Source organism: Bufo gargarizans, chromosome 2, assembly GCF_014858855.1.
Source record: "Bufo gargarizans isolate SCDJY-AF-19 chromosome 2, ASM1485885v1, whole genome shotgun sequence".
Taxonomy (NCBI): Eukaryota; Metazoa; Chordata; class Amphibia; order Anura; family Bufonidae; genus Bufo; species Bufo gargarizans.
The window spans coordinates 364,116,775-364,137,808 of NC_058081.1; the positions used below are offsets into that span (position 1 = coordinate 364,116,775).

The 21,034-nt window shown below is 40.5% G+C and overlaps 1 protein-coding gene across 2 annotated transcripts in view; it reads left to right on the forward strand.

The window, feature by feature from the left end:
- The first annotated feature begins 4,965 nt into the window (after positions 1–4,965).
- NSG2 (neuronal vesicle trafficking associated 2) overlaps positions 4,966–21,034 on the forward strand; it is an 86,792-nt gene continuing 70,723 nt past the window's right edge. Inside the window, exons 1-3 of one of the 2 annotated variants that reach the window (XM_044277525.1) lie at positions 4,966–5,102; positions 5,380–5,531; positions 11,317–11,433. In XM_044277525.1, coding sequence (XP_044133460.1) covers positions 5,403–5,531; positions 11,317–11,433 — 246 coding nt within the window. In that variant the 5' untranslated portion in view covers positions 4,966–5,102; positions 5,380–5,402. Of the gene's footprint in view, positions 5,103–5,178; positions 5,264–5,379; positions 5,532–11,316; positions 11,434–21,034 lie in introns of those variants that run through there. The other variant, XM_044277526.1, reaches the window with a different exon arrangement.

Sequence of the window (21,034 nt, forward strand, 5' to 3'; positions counted from 1 at the left end):
GTAGTGCTAGTAGGTGCCAGTAGATCATGCTTGCATTGTAGGGCCAGAAGACAATGCCTCCCTTATAGTACCAGGAATATATAATGCTCCACCCATCTTCCTTGGTGCCCCCAGTAGTACCAGATATGTAAAATACTCACCCCCTTTCTTGGTGCCACCAATAATGCGAAGTATATATAAAACTCTCCCTACCCTTCTTTGGTGCTGAAGGCTTCTTACAGCCCCCCCCCCACCACTTTCCACACTCCGTGTCATGGCACCAGCTGGCCGGTTGACATCACTGCTCCTGCACTGGTCTCACGCCATGACGTGATCACGCGAGACATAGTGCAGTAGGTCGCAGTGATGTCATCGTGACCTCTTGCGCTGTTCTACTGCCTTATAGACTTCAGGCTTAGCAGCCTTGAGGCCTATGAGATTGAATGGACATAGGTGCACCTGTGATTGCCCCCCCCCCCTCCTTAGTGAGCTGGGGCCTTAGTCGGGCCCTTACCCTCGCCCTGGCTGTGAGGAGGAACAATTCTTAATGCCATAGCTTGTCCGCATACAAAATCATTGTTGGCCTACAGCAGAGTGCACCAACAATCCAATTCATCGGGTAAACACTCGTTCATTAGGTAACTGGAAGCACCTGTACAGCTGCAGATTATTGTTAACGAGTGTTCCTGCGGACGCTTGTTAGCAATAATTTGCCCGAACATCGAGCAGTGTAAAGTTTACTTTACTTATATTTGACCATTTTCACTTTCTGGTGGTAATGTTATTTACAGAGGTTGTCTGGGTGCCCAAATTTTTTTCCCTAAGAAAGGACACAGTCAAGCCTACAAGCTCTACATTTCCTATCTATCTATCTCATATCTATCTATCTAAGAAAAGTAAAGAACCACAGCACATCCATTCCGTGAAATCTGTATATCTCCTATCTATCTATCTATCTATCTATCTATCTCACATCTATCTGTATATCTCCTATCTATCTATCTCACATCTATCTGTATATCTCCTATCTATCTATCTATCTATCTCACATCTATCTGTATATCTCCTATCTATCTATCTCACATCTATCTGTATATCTCCTATCTATCTATCTATCTATCTATCTCACATCTATCTGTATATCTCCTATCTATCTATCTATCTATCTCACATCTATCTGTATATCTCCTATCTATCTATCTATCTATCTATCTCACATCTATCTGTATATCTCCTATCTATCTATCTATCTATCTTTCTATCGATCTATCTTTCTATCTAAGAAAAGTAAAGAACCACAGCACACCCATTCCGTGAAATCTGTGTTGTCCACAGATTTCACTGAATGGATGTACTGCGGTTCTTTACTTTTCTTGTTTTACATTGATGTTGGTATACATCTGGACTGCTGGCACTCTGCCTACTGATCACTGATGGTGCTGCCCTAATATCTGTTTCTATCTTTCTATCTATCCATCTATCTAATCTCATATCTGTGTATCTATCTAATTCATACACTCACCTAAAGAATTATTAGGACCCCCTTTTGCCTTCAGAACTGCCTTAATTCTACGTGGCATTGATTCAACAAGGTGCTGATAGCATTCTTTAGAAATGTTGGCCCATACTGATAGGATAGCATCTTGCAGTTGATGGAGATTTGAGGGATGCACATCCAGGGCACGAAGCTCCCGTTCCACCACATCCCAAAGATGCTCTATTGGGTTGAGATCTGGTGACTGTGGGGGCCATTTTAGTACAGTGAACTCATTGTCATGTTTAAGAAACCAATTTGAAATGATTTGAGCTTTGTGACATGGTGCATTATCCTGCTGGAAGTAGCCATCAGAGGATCAGAAACAATGCTCAGGTAGCCCGTGGCATTTAAACGATGGCCAATTGGCACTAAGGGGCCTAAAGTGTGCCCAGAAAACATCCCCCACACCATTACACCACCACCACCAGCCTGCACAGTGGTAACAAGGCATGATGGATACATGTTCTCATTCTGTTTACGCCAAATTCGGACTCTACCATTTGAATGTCTCAACAGAAATCGAGACTCATCAGACCAGGCAACATTTTTCCAGTCTTCAACAGTCCAATTGTGGTGAGCTCGTGCAAATTGTAGCCTCTTTTTCCTATTTGTAGTGGAGATGAGTGGTACCTGGTGGGGTCTTCTGCTGTTGTAGCCCACCTTTCCTTCCCATTCTGACATTCAGTTTGGAGTTCAGGAGATTGTCTTGACCAGGACCACAACCCTACATGCATTGAAGAAACTGCTATGTGATTGGTTGACTAGATAATCGCATTAATGAGAAATAGAACAGGTGTTCCTAATAATTCTTTAGGTGAGTGTATATATCTATGTATCATCTGTCTATCTATCTCTCTCTTATCTATCTATCTATCTATCTATCTCTCTCTCTCTTCTATCTATCTATCTATCTATACCATATCTATCTATCTCCTATCTATCCATCTATCTCCTATCTATCCATCCATCTCCTATCTATCCATCCATCTCCTATCTATCTATCCATCTCCTATCTATCTATCCATCTCCTATCTATCTATCCATCTCCTATCTATCTATCCATCTCCTATCTATCTATCCATCTCCTATCTATCCATCCATCTCCTATCTATCCATCCATCTCCTATCTATCCATCCATCTCCTATCTATCCATCCATCTCCTATCTATCCATCCATCTCCTATCTATCCATCCATCTCCTATCTATCCATCCATCTCCTATCTATCCATCCATCTCCTATCTATCCATCCATCTCCTATCTATCCATCCATCTCCTATCTATCCATCCATCTCCTATCTATCCATCCATCTCCTATCTATCCATCCTCCTCTATCCATCTCCTATCTATCCATCTCCTATCTATCCATCTCCTATCTATCCATCTCCTATCTATCCATCTCCTATCTATCCATCTCCTATCTATCTATCCATCTCCTATCTATCCATCCATCTCCTATCTATCCATCCATCTCCTATCTATCCATCCATCTCCTACTATCCATCCATCTCCTATCTATCCATCCATCCCTATCTATCCATCCATCTCCTATCTATCCATCTCCTATCTATCCATCTCCTATCTATTCCATCTCCTATCTATCCATCTCCTATCTATCCATCTCTATCTATCCATCTCCTATCTAGCCATCTCCTATCTATCCATCTCCTATCTATCCATCTCCTATCTATCCATCTCCTATCTATCCATCTCCTATCTATCCATCTCCTATCTATCCATCTCCTATCTATCCATCTCCTATCTATCCATCTCCTATCTATCCATCTCCTATCTATCCATCTCCTATCTATCCATCTCCTATCTATCCATCTCCTATCTATCCATCTCCTATCTATCCATCTCATATCTATCTATCCATCTCATATCTATCTATCCATCTATCTATCTCATATCTACCTATTAATTTATCATCTGTCTATCTATCTATCTCATATCTACCTATCAATTTGTAGTCTGTCTATCTATCTACAAAAGAGAAATGAAAGCGGCACAGCAGAAAAAAAAGGCAGATGGTGTGCCAGCGGCTATGGAAACAATCCTATATCCAAAGAGAACGTATAAATAGAAATACCACGGCACTCCCACAGATTGTAGTGTAAAAAAGGTGTTCTTTAATCACAAACGTGACGTTTCAGTCCTCTCACATGGGTTTTGTAGTGAGCGCACTGTTGTATATTCATTGGGACTGGAGAATAATGCTATGGTCCGTGATGTGCGATGGGGCTGTCATGTGGTGTGATGCGCTCATGTGACTGTCAGATGACAGCTTTGTGTGCGTTTCACCCCGTCACAGCTTCCTGCGCTCCACAGCCATTTAATTTATCTTGGAGCATGCGCAGTCGGGTTTTTCTGACGCCGATTACATCGTAGGAAAGTCCATGCTGGTTAGTAATCTGCAATGTCCTTAACTTTGTTTTTAATCAGGTGTGCACATGAATTTAGGACACATTATGGTTTTATGGATATAATGATGCTATATAAATATTAATGGAGATCATGTATCACAATATTGTATTGATGAGCAGTGTCACTTATGTGTATATTAATGTTTAAATTATGATTTTTGATAATTTTTTGATAATCACATATCATCATTTATTTCACCTATATATATGTACCCAGCACCATTTGTATGTATCACAGCTGGAGAAAAGTCGCAGTGAGAGGACTGAAACATTGCGTTGGTGATTAAAGAACGCTTTTTTTAAACTACAATCTGTGGGAGGCACCTCTGTAGTATTTATACGTTATCTATCTATCTATCTAGTGTTGGACTAGGGTGCCCAGGGCCCACCAGTAGAATTTATTTTGGGGGCCCACTGTATGGATACATTCAAATAATAAATAATGTAACAATTTTTTTAAATATGAAAATAGGCTGGTTGAGGTGCCGTACATTGAATATATGTATGTAGTGCAGTAAGTCTACTGTGTTATGTGCCACTTGTGCAGGGGTTGGGAGACTAGGTGCCCACCTTGCTCAGGGGCCCACCGGGGGATTCCCCTGTACCCCTGTGGGCCAGTCCGAGCCTCTATCTATCTAATCAATCTATCTGCCTCATTAGCAATCTATGGTGAATACCGTGCAGATGTGTCCTGGTTGGAAACATGACGCACGTCCCCAATCCTGTTCTCAATCAACAGAACCAAACATCTACTTTAACAAATGTCTGAGAATGGAGATATTTCGCTCCATTGATGTATTTTATTCCACTATAACAGATTTACTATAAAAGATGAAGGAAATAGAAATAAACAAGGAGCTTGTATGCTTCTAGTTTCCCTGCAGGGGGCGTTGCTGTTTCAATGGTTTTGTTTTGTGTAATGCGCGGGTTGGATAGTTCCACATTTTTAACACCAGATGGCGCCAGAGTACAGGGAAATAGTGCTGCTGTTCGGAGCTGAGTGCCGCAGGAAGGTGTACTGCAATAGGCGCCTTATCCCCTTCTAGTAGCTTGGAGAAGCTGCTGTTCTAGGAGCATTGTCTGCATCAGCACCACAGACAGGGCTCACTGCTTCTGCCTACACCAGCCTGACCATAGACCTAGAAGGAAGGCATCTTACTGTGAGTATTCTTCCTAATCTCTGCTGGCATGCTGCACTCTTATCTTTGGATCAGAGACACTCCCTGGCTGCCCAGGGATAGAGTGCCTATACATAGGCACATACATGTATGGCCAGCCATCTGCTGACTGCTGCCACAGCATGGAGGCTCTCAACTATAAGGTGGGATACATCTGCCAATGCCTTGGTAGCCTTTATTAGCATTGTCATCTACAAGGCATGTCTCCATAGGAATAAGTTATTTTTTATTTATCTAGAATATTCTGCTCAATCACCAGGTCTGCAAGCAGAGGAATAAAGGATGGTGAAGCTGGGGAGTAATCTGAGTGACAAAACCAGTAAGGATCCTTCTGGTGAAGATGGATTTCAGACTGTGCCTCTGATCACACCCTTGGATGTAAATCATCTGCAGTTCTCTGCCCCTGAGAAGGTAATATTGCAATGACTGTCCTAGACTTTCCTTTATAGCTGGCATAGCTGCTGTAATTCCCATCAATCTGTCAACTACATTGTCTCGTCTGTGTATGTGCCAGTAAATGAGTGGTTCATACATGTCACTGCTGCTCAGGCATGACTGCTTAACAGATGAGCATGTGTAGTACACAAGGGACCCGGGGTCTACCTGCATGTTCGCTGCAGCCTGTAAGCCTTTATCAGGGCTATGTGGGGTCTGTTCGGAGGGTACTATTGTGTGTATATATATATATATATATATATATATATATATATATATGTATATAGTGAGCTCATAATTAGCTCTTATTGCGCAGGATTTATGACATTAATACAAATAGGACAGAACAAGGTTTCTGCATTGGTTCAGGAAATATACCATGCATTAGTATTGAAATTCTTAATATTCATCTTCTGCTAATTTAAATTATGTTGAAAATTCAGGGAAAGCTTAACAAAAAGATAATTGACAGTGCAGTTTTTCATACTGAGATGGTTGTTAGAGATTTTTTACAGAAAATAAACATGTTTTGTTCACAAAGCATGAAACAAAGAAATCAATGTACCCTATGTACTGTATGCACATAACCTATTTTATATAGAAACTTGGATTTCTTTTAATATCAAAAAAGATGAAATGCAGTGTAGTATCCAGGCAGCTTGTTAAACTTAGAATTTATACATTTAAATCTCTGCGCTTTCTAAGTTCAGTTGTCCAAGTGGGCGGTCTTATCAGTGATAGACAGCCTTTTCTGAATAAATATGTATACAGAGATAGCTGTCAGTCACAGATCGGACCGCCCACTTGGACAAATGAGCTCAGAAAGGGCAGAGATCTAAAAATGCATAAACTAGAGATGAGCTAGTCGATTGTAGCGAATTGATTAATTTCATTAGCCAGACTTCTTCACCTGTGAGGGGCTTACCCCACAGGTGAAGAAGCACCTACCTGTCATATGAATGACAGGGCCAGACATTCCACCCTGCACCTGCGCCGCTGCCGGAGCACACATTTAACTTTGGGAGCAGCTACTGTGCATGCGCCACCGATTAGTGGATCAGTGTCTGCTAAAGTAGCCATTAAAGGGGTTGTGTCACTTCAGCAAATGGCATTTATCATGTAGAGAAAGTTAATACAAAGCACTTACTGATGTATTGTTATTATCCATATTGTCTCCTTTACTGGCTGGATTCATTTTTGTGTCATATTATGCACTGCTTATTTCCATGTTTCCGACCACTCTGCACACTATAGAAAAAAGTGTCATACTCTCTGGTGGCAGAGACCGTGGAAGATCATATATGCTGGTGCTTTTTCCTGTAGTGTGCAAGCACGGCCACCACTGATGGATTGCAGGGTGGTTGTAACCATGGAAGCGAGCAGTGTATATTGTGGTGGAAAAATTAATCCAGCTGGCAAAGGAGGCAATATGGACAATCACAATACATTAGTAAGTGCCTTGTATTAACTTTCTCTACATAATAAATGCTATTTGCTGAAGTGACCCAACCTTTTCTGTGACGTTATCTTGAGGCACAGTCAGGATTTGGAATGGCCACTGACATATGTACAGGGCATGTGCGGATTTTGCTCCTGCTGTACATTTTACTCTGTGAAGCTCTGCCACAGTTATGGGCGTACAAAAAAGGCTCATACCATATATGTGTGTAGGCCTGACCATAGAAGAATGTGAGCACTTCCAACCAGTGGGAAACACTTAATGGGCTGTCTCACTTTAGCAAATAGCATTTATCATGTAGAGAAAGTTAATACAATGCACTTACTAATGTATTGTGATTGTCCATATTGTCTCCTTTGCTTTCATTTTTCCATCCATTATTCACTGCTCATTTCCATGGTTACAACTACCCTGCAATTCAGCAGCAGTGGCCGTGTTTACACACTATAGAAAAAAACACCAGCCTATGTGCACTCCAACGGTCCCAGCCAGCAGAGAGTTTGTCAGCTTTTCCTATAGTGTGCAAGCACGACCACCGATTGCAGGGTGGTCATAACTAATGATAAGAGAAGTATTAATAAATTCAATTAGACTGCTTCACCAAATTTTACAAAAAACCTGCTTCTTGACTAATTACTTTGTCACGAAACGCATTTCTTAGTAAGTAGTGGTTGCAATGACCGGGATAGGTGATTGCGCTGCTCATCATCATTGTACCCCTCAGATGCCGCACTTATAAATGAAAGCGGCATCTAATATAAATAAGAGAATGTAAAATAAAAAATAAAAAATTATTACCTGATCCATTTGCTTGCGACGGGCCAGCCGCTGCCATCTTGTTTTAAGGTCTAGCACGAAATCTTTGAGATGACGTCTGCACGATGACTGTGCACAGAATTTGGGCCAAGAACTTGAAGCAAAATGGTGGTGGGTGACCTGTCACGGGCAGATGGATTAACTATTATTATTATTTTTTTTTTACACTATTTCAGTTTAAATCGAAATTCGGCTTTGTGGCGAATCAAATTTATCCTGAAATTTGCATCAAAGTCCACTTCGTGATTCACTAATCACCAGTCGTAACTATAAAAACAAGCAGTGTATAATGTGATGGAAAAATGAATCCAGCCAGCAAAGGAAGCAATATGGACAATCACAATACATTAATAAGTGCCTTGTATTAACTTTCTCTACACGATAAATGCCACTTACTGAAGTGAGACAATTCCTTTAACCATCTATACTCCTGCTCAGAAACTGCCCTCTTAAGATGTTGCTTTGACGGTCAATCAGCAGATGTTCTTAGAAACCTCATCCTTCATCCTCTGCTACATCTTAGCTCTGGTGCAGGAAATATAACAGGATTGAGCAGACTGTTTAGTACACAGGAGTGCTTGTGCCTAATCTTTACCCTAGGAAAGGTATGGTAGTCTGGTAGTTTGGTGTCATGACTAGACTGAAGAGGAAATAAGGTTTTGCGATCAGTATTGAAGGGCTCTTCAACTACTGTACTCTCTGATATTATTATGGTTAACTAATGACACAAATGTGAAATGTTGGGTCTCTTAGGTTCTAGAATATTACAAATGATATGAATTGATTGTATTTGTAATTGTTAACCTCCTTGAGACCCTGTTTTATTATCCCTATTTTCCACTTTTCATGTATTTATTGCAAACCTTTGGCATTATGTGACTATGTAACAAAATGAATGTCCATGAAAGGGTCCTGTGAAAAACCTAATAAACATTTTAAAGCAAACTGTAATTGATTTCAGTGGCCTAGAAATATCTGAGCAACATCAAAAGGCCCCTTTTACACTGCATGGAACCGGCTTCACTGTACTCGACTCCACCCTGTTCATCTGTTTTTCCACCAGGCCAAAAGTTGCAGATAGTTCCTGCAGGTTCCAAGCGAGCAAAGCCAGTACCATGAAAGTCACCTGACCATACTACTGGCTAGTTGTTGGTCCAAGAGTACTGTGGTCCACTGTACTGTGGCCAGCTAGAATTAGGGGGTACCATATCCATAGTGGAAACAAACTACTGGGTATCTAAACCAATAAGAGGCATGTAGCATAGGGTAGGGTAGAGCCAGTACCATGCAGTAAAAAAGGGGCTATCATTAGTTGCCATATATGTAAGTATTTTAGGAAGCTAAAAGATCATTTTTTTATGGATTATTTATTTTGTATTTCCTTTATACATGTAGGTCACAGAAAAGGACCTGCTCCCACATTGCACTGTATATATATATATATATAGCAAAAATATAAACGCAACTATTCCGCTTTTGCTCCAATTTTGCATGAGCTGAACTCAAAGATATGAAACGTTTTCTACATACGCAAAAGACCAATTACTCTCAAATATTGTTCTCAAATCTGTCTAAATCTGTGTTAGTAAGCACTTCTCCTTTGCCGAGATAATCCATCCCACCTCACAGGTGTGGCATATCAAGGTGCTGATTAGACAGTATGAATATTGCACAGGTGTGCCTTAGACTTCCCACAATAAAAGTCCACTCTGAAATGTGCACAGTTTTGCCTTACTGGGGGGGGCAACACATCTCCGTCGCATAGAATTGATCAGGTTGTTGATTGTGGCCTGTGGAATGTTGGTCCACTCCTCTTTAATAGCTGTGCGAAGTTGCAGAATATTGGCAGGAACTGGAACACGCTGTCATAAACGCCGATCCAGAGAACCCCAAACATGCTCAATGGGTTACATGTCTGGTGAGTATGCTGGCCATGCAAGAACTGGGATGTTTTCAGCTTCCAGTAATTGTGTACAGATCCTTGCAATATAGGGTCGTGCATTATCTTGCCGCAACATGAGGTGATGGTCGTGGATAAATGGCACAACAATGGGCCTAAGGATCTCGTCACGGTATCTCTAAATTCAAAATGCCATCAATAAAATGCACCTGTGTTCGTTGTCCATAACATACGCCTGCCCTTACCATAACCCCACCACCACCATGGGCCCCTCGATCCACAACGTTTACGTCAGCAAACCGCTCACCCACATGACGCCACACACGCTGTCTGCCATCTGCCCTGAACAGTGAAAACCGGGACTCGTCCGTGAACAGAATGCCTCTCCAACGTGCCAGACACCATCGAATGTAAGCATTTGTCCACTCAAGTCGGTTACGAAGAAGAACTGAAGTCAGGTCCAGACCCCGATGAGGATGACGAGCATGCAGACAAGCTTCCCTGAGACGGTTTCTGACAGTTTGTGCAGAAGTTCTTTGGTTATGCAAACAGATTGTTGCTGCAGCTGTCCAAGTGGCTGGTCTCAGATGATCATGGAGGTGAACATGCTGGATGTGGAGGTCCTGGGCTGGTGTGGTTGAACGTGGTCTGCTGTACTACCAAATTCTCTGAAACGCCTTTGGAGACGGCTTATAGTAGAGAAATGAACATTCATTGCATGGGCAACAGCTCTGGTAGACATTCCTGAAGTCAGCATGCCAATTGAATGCTCCCTTAAACGTTGTGACATCTGTGGCATTGTGCTGTGTGATCAAACTACACATTTCAGTGTGGTCTTTTATTGTGGGCAGTCTAAGGAACACCTGTGCAATATTAATGCTGTCTAATCAGCACCTTGATATGCCACACCTGTGAGATGGGATGGATTATCTCGGCAAAGGAGAAGTGCTCACTAACACAGATTTAGACAGATTTGTGAACAATATTTGAGAGTAATGGGTCTTTTGTGTATGTAGAAAATGTTTCAGATCTTTGAGTTCAGCTCATACAAAATGGGAGCAAAACCGAAAGTGTTGCGTTTATATTTTTGCTCAGTATATATATATATATATATATATATATATATATATATATATATATATATTGCAAGGGGTACAGATGCAATGCCTGCACAATCGCCTGTTGGAGGATGACTGTGATTGAAAAAATTCCACTCTTTTTATTTTTATTATTGTATGGGTTGCTACAATTCACGGTACCTTCCCATTGAAGAACTGTGGACATGAACTGCCTCCATTCCATTTGATCTCCTCTAATGCTGCTATATAAAAACCCTAATCTGCCAATAGATTGGATTCCTAGGGGCGTGACCCACACCTGTTGCAAATAATATCTTATAAAAATGCCATAAGTATCCAAAATAAGAAAACCCCTTTAATAGATGGGACCATCAGTCAGGGAAGCCTATTGGGGTCTATGAAAAACAAGTTGTCCTCACCATACTACCCTAATAATATAGTATTATACAAGATCTCTTGTGCTGTACACCATCTTCTTTGTAGTTCTAATCAGCTGGTGTGTTTTAGGTGGTTGTCAAGACAAGGACAGAATATCAGTCGGAACAAAAGAACAAGAAAATCAGAGTCCCAAAAATTGCAGAATTCACTGTCAGCTTCACGGATGGGGTGACTGAGAGGTTAAAGGTATTGTATCTGCATTTCTGCCTGTGGTTACTTTAGCTCCATTTGTTTGCCATTAAGAGTGGGTTAATATCACGTTTTATGCCTCCGTTTGATGTATACGTTAGAAAAAAAAAATATACAAAAATGCAGAACACCACATTCTTGTATCCTACACAGTGTGGTAAAAAAAGTAAACTTTTTTTTTTTTTTTTTTTTACAATGGTACTATATGGTGAACAGATGCCACTGTATGTGGCATCAGTCTGAGGCATCCATTTAACATAGTAACATAGTATATAATGCTGAAAAAATACATTTGTCCATCCAGTTCGGCCTGTTATCCTACAAGTTGATCCAGAGGAAGGCAAAAAAAAAAACTGTGAGGTTGAAGCCAATTTTCCCCACTTTAGGGGAATAAAAAATTCCTTCCCGACTCCAATCAGGCAATCAGAATAACTCCCTGGATCAACGACCCCTCTCTAGTAGCTATAGCCTGTAATATTATTACACTCCAGAAATACATCCAGGCCCCTCTTGAATTCCTTTATTGTACTCACCATCACCACCTCCTCAGGCAGAGAGTTCCATAGTCTCACTGCTCTTACCGTAAAGAATCCTCTTCTATGTTTGTGTACAAACCTTCTTTCCTCCAGACGCAGAGGATGTCCCCTCGTCACAGTCACAGTCCTGGGAATGAATAGATGATGGGATAGATCTCTGTACTGACCCCTGATATATTTATACATATTAATTAGATCTCCTCTCAGTCGTCTTTTTTCTAAAGTGAATTACCCTAATTTTGATAATCTTTCAGGGTACTGTAGTTGCCCCATTCCAGTCATTACTTTAGTAGCCCTCCTCTGGACCCTCTCCAGCTCTGCTATGTCTGCCTTGTTTACAGGAGCCCAGAACTGTACACAGTACTCCATGTGTGGTCTGACTAACGATTTGTAAAGTGGTAGGACTATGTTCTTATCACGGACATCTATGCCCCTTTTGATGCAACCCATTATCTTATCGGCCTTTGCAGCAGTTGCCTGACACTGGTTTTTGCAGCTTAGTTTGCTGTTTATTAAAATTCCTAGATCCTTTTCCATGTCAGTGTTACCGAGTGTTTTACCATTTAGTATGTACGGGTGACTTGCATTATTCCTTCCCATGTGCATAACTTTACATTTGTCATTGTTAAACCTCATTTGCCACTTATCTGCCCAAGCCTCCAATCTATCCAGATCCCTCTGTAGTAGTATACTGTCCTCTTCAGTGTTAATTACTTTACACAGTTTAGTGTCATCTGCGAAAATTGATACTTTACTATGAAAGCCTTCTACAAGATGAAAAATAAATATATAACGTATATATTTTTTGTATACTTGTAAGTGGTCTGATAATGTGTTACCCCACTTTCTTTACCCCATGTTCTTGCTAGCCAACAGACATTAGGAACAGGAGGCAACCTGCATGTTGAAAATGCCGTCTAATATGTGTGCTACTGTAGAGTTGGAGGAGCTGAGCTGACTCATCTGTTTTTGTGGTAAAATGTGCAGCATACAAACCTGTGGTCACTCAGTTTAAAGGCACATTTAGATGCTGCTAGGAGCAGCAGATTGTTGGCAAGGAAGCGACAATCAGCTGCTCACTAAGTGGAGGTGAAGCGATGCATTTACACTCAGCGATCACCTCCACAATATGAGGACAAGTGGTGGCTACTGCTATCACTTGTCCCCATACAAAACCATTGATCCTGGGCAGCAGAGGCAGTTTAGACAGCATGATCCGCTGCCCGAGAACGATAATTAAGGTATCCACACCTCCGATTATTTCATCTGATGAATGAGCGTTTTTTACTTGTTCATTGGGTGATTGGTGGCACTTTTAGACAGACAGATTATCAGGAATGTTTGCTCCCTATAATCCACCCGAACAGTGAGCTGTGTAAATCCATCTGAGGGGTTCAGTGGCTATCCTACTGACTTACAGCCTTCCCTTTATGTATGTGTATACAGAGGTAACTATCAGTCACCGAGATGGATCACCCACTGAACTTCTAAACTTAGAATGACCAGAGGTTTAAATGATTGAATTACAGATTATACTGAATTTTTTATTACAAAAACATATGCACAGCTCGTTTTGCTGTAAAACATGGTGCACAGCTCGTTTTGCTGTAAAACATGGTACCTACAGAATGGACCTCATTTTCTTTGTGATGGGTACCCTTCCTTAGCATTGAAATCCAGTCACAGGTATCTATAGTCTTAAATTAAAGGAGTTGTCCAGCCTAAGAGCTGACAACTCCAATGCAACTAACCGGAGCTCCATAAAAAAACACTTGTGTCCAAAGTCACAGTGCTGCCCCAATCCTGACTGCTTCTGGTCCCCACAGGACCGGGAAGTGGCTTGAAGGCTGAGACCAGTCAAGGCCTCAGTGGTCACAGCGATCACATTAACTTGAAGGTTATATCACAGCAGTGATGTAGCATTCAAACACATGTGACTCCTAAGGCCTGTGATTGGCTACAGCCGTCACATGACCAAGCCACTACCTGGTCCTGTGGGAACCCAAAGCTGCTGAGAGCAGGGCAGTTGCATGGGCATCACAGGAACACAGAGAGGTGAGTTTTTGTTTTCTTTTTTTTTTTTTTTTTTTTTTTACAGAGCACAGTTTAGCTGCAGGTCAACCCCTTCAATGGTTATAAAAAAAAAAAATAAAAAATAAAAATGGTTATAATATCATGTCCTTCAGATTACAAATATCACAAGAGAACAATGTGATTGGTAAATGACTGTTCTCAAGTTTTGGCTGGTTTACAATTCAGTCTTTACATCATTGCCAAGCTAATCCAGTTGTGGTAAAGGTAGATGAAGAGTGACTTATTATTAGCCATTATCTGTGCTTGCTTTGTCAGCTTCTCTGTACTTCTTGTATTTTGTTATACCTTTGTTCATCTCTCTTTGTACTGACTGTCATAACAATGTGCATTGCATTCTTCAGAAGAATGTCGCCAATCTTCTATTATATACCATTATCTACAATTTTAAGAACTTCAGCAAACCCAACATTAGTAGATGGTTTCATTCTTTTCAAGGATACAAAGTACAAGGATGCTCAATGCCTTATTTTCTTTCCTATCAGATATTGTGCTTTAATATTCAGGCCACAATCTTATGTTCGACCTCCTGCCGCAAATTTACTTTGTAATCAAACAGTCTGGCAATTATACAGTCAAATGCTTAATGTAATTGAGTCATTACTCTGAAACTATGTTTGTGCAACGCTGCAGTTTACAGGTCATTTCTTTTAAAGTTTAGCATTTCTGGATGACTCAGCTTTAAAGCTAGAGTTCTTCTTAGTTGCTCAATTAAATAGTTATAATTCAATAAGCGTTATTGTATCAAAATAGCTGTTTTATGCAGGACACATTACACCAGTAAGTACCCTGGATCTACTGAAGATATTTTATACATATGAAAACACACAGCAATAAGTATTGAACATAAATTAGAAAAAAATAAAAAAAACATCAATACGTTATTTGTTATATCTGTTTTGTAAGAAAGTACAGCACCCACTGAAAAAATGATTAGACGTAGAGCTGTGAATATGGGGGCAGACATTTTTGCACTTCTTGCTTCTAGTCATTCTCTCTTAAATTTTACTTCTTTAGTCAATATATGTATACTTTTCTCCCAACCGTAACATTTTTTACTGTATCGCTTTCCAAAATGGATCTTAAGTAGCCAAAGGAGTGTTTTCAGGATATTTTTATAATTTTTCCTGGGTAGATTGGGCTGGACTTAAAATCTCCTACTAATAGTCATTCAAACGTTGTGAAATGTGAATTCAAAGTATCAAATACCTTCAACTATGACAAGTAAGACAAAGAAAATCTCAATTAAGCATAGCGCACAAAAACCTACCTAAAATAAGAATGTTTAAAGGGAACCTGTCACCAGGATTTGGGGTATAGAGCTGAGGACATGGGTTGCTAGATCGCCACTTGCACATCCTCAATACCCAGTCCCCATAGCTCTGTGTGCCTTTATTGTGTACAAAAAACTATTTGATCCATATGCAAATTAACCTGAGATGAGTCCTGTACGTGAGATGAGTCAGGGACAGGACCAATCTCAGGGGACTGGGTATTGCGGATGTGCTAGCGGCCATCTTGCAACCCATGTCCTCAGCTCTATACACAAAATCCCGGTGACAGGTTCCCTTTAAGCTTGATCCTTGGGCATGCACCAAAAATGCCCTGTTTTAGGATAAATATGCATACTCTTCTTTTCAGTCCAGTTTGTTGTATGTCAGATATTCCTACAGGTTGGTATATGGGTCATGTGCCACCTCTGCACCTCCATTACTATTGAACATTATTTAAGATGGTTTAGAAGCGAGAAGAGTTAAACTTGAGGAACTTCGTAGCTGTGATGTATTATCCTGAACATACACATTAGATGCTCTGCCAAGCAGCTTCTGTGCTATGGTGCTGGGGGAGATCAGAAGAGGCGTATGTGGCTGTCACACAGTTGTTTCAGAGGAGACAGGGGAAAGAGCGTGCAACAATCGCAGGCCATTTCCCTTAAAGGGGTTCTCCAGGAATTAAGAAAATGAAAATATTTAAATATTTCTTTATTATAAATATATTCCCAAATAACTTTTATTACATATAATGGCTTGTTTTATCTAGGGAGAAATCAGCAGGGTAAATAAAATGTCCGCTATCGTATTAGTACACACAAAACCTGTCCTAATCACACAGGTGGACAAGTTACTTCAGAGCAGTGAGCTATAGAGCTGCCTCATCCTCCTCTCTGCTCTGCTTGTCAAGGATTATTATGCTGGATACAGATTAAAAGATCTTCAGCTGAATATCTGTAGGAATGGAGTTCATGAGGAGAGAGTACAGAGAGGATGGTAGGAATGTGGCTAACGAGCAGCAGCTCCTTGTATGCAGTCTCCATTACCACAGCCCCACATCCTGTCCATCCTCTCTGTACTTCATGTCTCCTCATGAACTCTATTTTATTTTCCCTGATGATTGCTCTTTAGACAAAACAAACTATTATAACTAATGAAAGATATTGGGAATATATTTATAATAAATTAATATTTGAGTATTTTCATTTTCTTAATCCCCAGAAAATCCTTTTATGGTTGTTATGAAAATAAGAGACTTGGGACACCAAATTGTTCAGGGCTCTTGCTCACCATCCAATCATAGGTTTAGGTGGGGGATTAAATTCGGGCAATGCCTGTGATTTTTTTTTATCATGTCCTTGCTCTCTTTTGTTATTCTGTGCCTGGTGTCTGAGATGTATACCAACCGTGGCTATTTCCACTAATCAACCTCTCGTTTGCTGATTTGGCTATATCTATACACTTCGGGTTTGCACTTCAGCTTGTTCTACTGATTTACTTCTTGTCTACTGATTTGGTTGTATGTGTTACTTCATGGTTTTAACTCAGGCTTGTTTTATTCTCTTTTTTGCTTACCTTTGATCATCTAGTTAGGTTTGAGACCTGCAAACTCCTATGTATTATTTTTTCACCCTACTCCACAGATGCAACCTGGGTCTCTAGTGGCCAAGAGCCTCCTACCTTGTAGCAGGCTCTAGTGAATACCTAGGGGTAGCCATAGTCTCTGCTAACCAGTATTTTTTATGAAGACAAGTTGCTGTTTTGAGCTTATTGGCCGGTAAACCTGTCCTATTTAAAGCATAAAACCTCACCTTCTCATATCTGGATTAGTATTATTAGGAATATTATTAAATCCCAATTTATACTAAGAGTTGAAAGAAGAGGAATAAGAAGTCAAGAAGCAGGATGAATAGATACAATCACAGACATCATCAACAGTCGATTGAGAAGCTTGAAAGCCCAGATGGATGACAGGATACTCAGAGAAGCACTGATGTATTTGCCAAAAGTCAGTATAACAGTTGGCACCACAAGCCAGGGAATGCACACATGGCTTTAATAGCAACTTGTGCTTTTTTAGCTTTTAAGGGGTTGCCTCACCAGAGACAACCCATTTTAAAAGTGTGACCACTACAACCTAGCATACTACTAATTTAGCTGGGGGGAGTCAAAGCCAGTCAGCCATTTTCCCTAGGTAGTTTTACATGGCATCTGTTAATATTAATGGCTCCATGTATTACAAGGACTTTTTGAGTCTGCCCGAATGAGAGCTGCCTGTTAAGAGTGTTTCTCCATTTTGGCTCATAGAAAGGGTCCTGAGTAGTGATGAACAAAGCGAGCTTTGAATGTTACAGGAAGGGTAAGGAGGGATAGGATCCAGCTCCACGTCCATGTCAGGCTGCTCAGCCATGATTGGAGGGGGTCGCAGCTTTACTGTATATTGTTCCTGCTTTACAATAGATAGCACCGGAGTGTTGTAGACAAGCTGAGCAGCCTGACAGCACACCTCATCAGTGGGAAATGACTGCACTAAGGCCCCACACCCTCACACCCCTAATCAACTGTCGAGGTGGAGAAAACCTGTATGAGGGTCCAGTCACACATCCGTTGTTTCTTTCCTGATCTGTTCCGTTTTTTGCTGAACAGATCTGGACCAGTTCTGTACCCATTCATTTTCAATGGGTCCTGAAAAAAATCGGACAGCACAATGTCCGATTTTTTTTCAGGACCCATTGAAAATGAATGGGTACAGAACTGGTCCAGATCTGTTCAGCAAAAAACGGAACAGATCAGGAAAGAAACAACGGACGTGTGAATGGATCCTTAGTCACATTCTAGCATAGGTTTCTGGGGGCCATATTGATAACATTCTAAGAGAACCCCTTTAATCTACTGTTCCTCTCAGTGGCCATGTCCAGTTATTTTACTACTAGAAACGTATTTCCACATCGCAGATTTGTTACAGAAATGTCTGCAACTGAAAATCATCTCTATTCTCCAAGTCTCAGAAATGTATCCAAGTAGAGAATGTACTGTAATTTAGGGTATAATTATTAAAAATACCAGGGAATAAGGGTGATTGTAAGAAGTTCTTTTGTTAACTTTTTTTTTGTGAGATATATTAGTGATCTACCAGACCCTCTCACTTTCTGTTTCACAGCAGAACCTCTTTGTATTAGTCTTTTGGAACCATGACACAGTAACCCACCCCCTGGCTCTTCTCCTCCTCTTATGCCATTTCCTTCCACACCAGTCAGCAGGGCTGGGATCCTGCACAATCTCATACTGGCAACCAGCCCTTCCTCACTGCTTTGTAGCTAGGCAACACTGTTGCCTAGTGACAAGTGATGCTCACAATGAAAGGATACGAGAGGTATCACCAAGGGGAAGGCAGACACATCAGGGCACACAGACAGAAGACAGCAGGTCTCAGCGGGGTACAGATGTAGCAAACATTAACTTGACACTTAATACATTATATACAAACTTTAAATTGACATTTAAAAAAATAGTAATTGTAAGTCATGTTATGCTACTTTTGCATGCCCTGCTAGTCTGCCAGCTTACCACCTTACAAGCATGCTACCTCCATCTCTTCTTCCTTGCTTCTGGTTTTATGTGGGTTTTAAGACACCTTTAATCAAAACATACAGTAACTTGGAATACTCACGTGCAATATTCTGGTGTTTGCCAAGAATATTCTTCCTAAGTCAAGAATTTTCTGCTCATAAAAGAAAATGAAGATCTGCATATCTAATTTAATTCTGTAGTACTCAATCTGTTTCAGCAGATTTTATTACCCGTTCCTTCATCAAATGTTCTCTTAAAAGTATATACACTTCATCATGCATTTAAATGGCCCATGTCAGTTACTGTACTTAATCTAAATATATGGTGGTCTGTGGCGCAGTTAGATGTGGTTCTGAAGTGTTTTATGGCTAGCTATTAAATGGCCTGTGCCAGGAAACCCCATATCATTACTTAAAGCTTTGTTCTTTTCAGCCATTCTAATCGCATTTTCACTAAGCAAATGTGACTTTCAAAGCAGTGCCAAATACGAGGACTGAAATAAAAGACATAACAAATTCATTGTGGAAAATGTTCCTAGTATTTAGTCATTGCACCTGTTTCTGACAACATGACAATGGAGTAGTAGTCCAAGACAATGTTCTCTAGAGAGCTTAGTACTGCATCTAGATTGAGCTGGGTGCAGATTGTGTAATAACTGTGCCCTTAATGCCACTTACATTCAAAACAATATAAGTGGCATGAAGGGCATGTGAGAGACGTTAACATTTGACAGTTAACAGAGCCTGGAGGACAGTGAGTCTAGGTGATATCTAGTCTTGGTTGTCATAGTCAGTAATTTGGTATAATGAGTATTAATATAATTATTATTTATTTATTTTTTAATTATTATTTATTATTATTATTATTTGTATTAATTTTTATTAACATCACAGTGGCCCCTATGGGGCTCACAATCTAAGGCTACATGCACACGACATCCTTTAAAAACGGACACACTGTAATTTTTTTCATGGCCATTTTTTCATCAGTGTGTGCATCCATTTTCTGGCCTTGTGTCCTTTTTTAATGCCCGTTTTGCATGAGTTTTTCATGTCTGTTAAAAACGGACATGAAAAATGGATGAATTTGATTGGCACTAATTTCTAGACACACTCTTCTGAGAACACCCACAGGATGGTAGGCCCCCATCTAAAATAATGTCCCCCATAGTGTAGGATTTTTTTGTTGTTGTTGCTGCCCTCAGCCTTAATAATGCCCCCATGTAGGCCTCCAGCTAAAATAATTTCCCCCATAGTGTAAGATTTTTTTTTTTTTACTGCCCCCAGCTTTAATAATGCCCCCTATTTTGGCCCCAGCTAAAATAATGTCTTCCAAAGTGTAAGTTATTTTTTTTATAGTGCCCCCAGCTTTAATAATACCCTCATGTAGGCCCCCAGCTAAAAAATGCCCCCCTTAGTGTAGGTATATATATTTTTTCTGTCCACAGCTTTAATAATGTCCCCCTATGTAGGCCCCCTGGTAAAATAATGTCTCCCATAGTGTATGATTTTTTTTTACCGCCCCCAGCTTTAATAATGCCCCCAATGTAGTCCCCCATCTTAAATAATGTCCCTTATAGTGTAGGAATATTTTTTTTTTATGTCCCCAGCTTTAATAATGCCCTCAATGTAGGGCCCCATCTTAAATAATTTCCCCCATGATTTAAATAATGCCCCCATAATGACCCACCACAGTTTTGTGGTTGTTGACTTTACAAAAAAAAAAAAATGAGAACACTGAATGAGACCTGCCGAAGGTGCGCAATGATATCACTGCACGCTCCCACGTGGTTACGTCACCACGCATATCGCAGGTCCTTTAGCAGGTCCTACTCAATGAAGAGAGAAGAGACTGCCGCACCACGAGCAAGTGGATGAGGTGAGTTTTTTTTTTAACCTCTCCTGGGTAAAGTGTACCCATTTTAAACGGCCGTTAGACGGGTGCACTCTTGTCAATCGGCCATTAAAAACCGTCCCATTGATTTTTGGACGGACAATATTCATTGGCCGTTAAAAGAACAGCCATGTGAATAGCCCCACATACTTTCATTGGTGCTACAAATGGCCGTGTGCATGAGTACCTGGACTAAATTATGAGCTGCTTATTATCTTCAGTGTTTGCTGCTTGGCT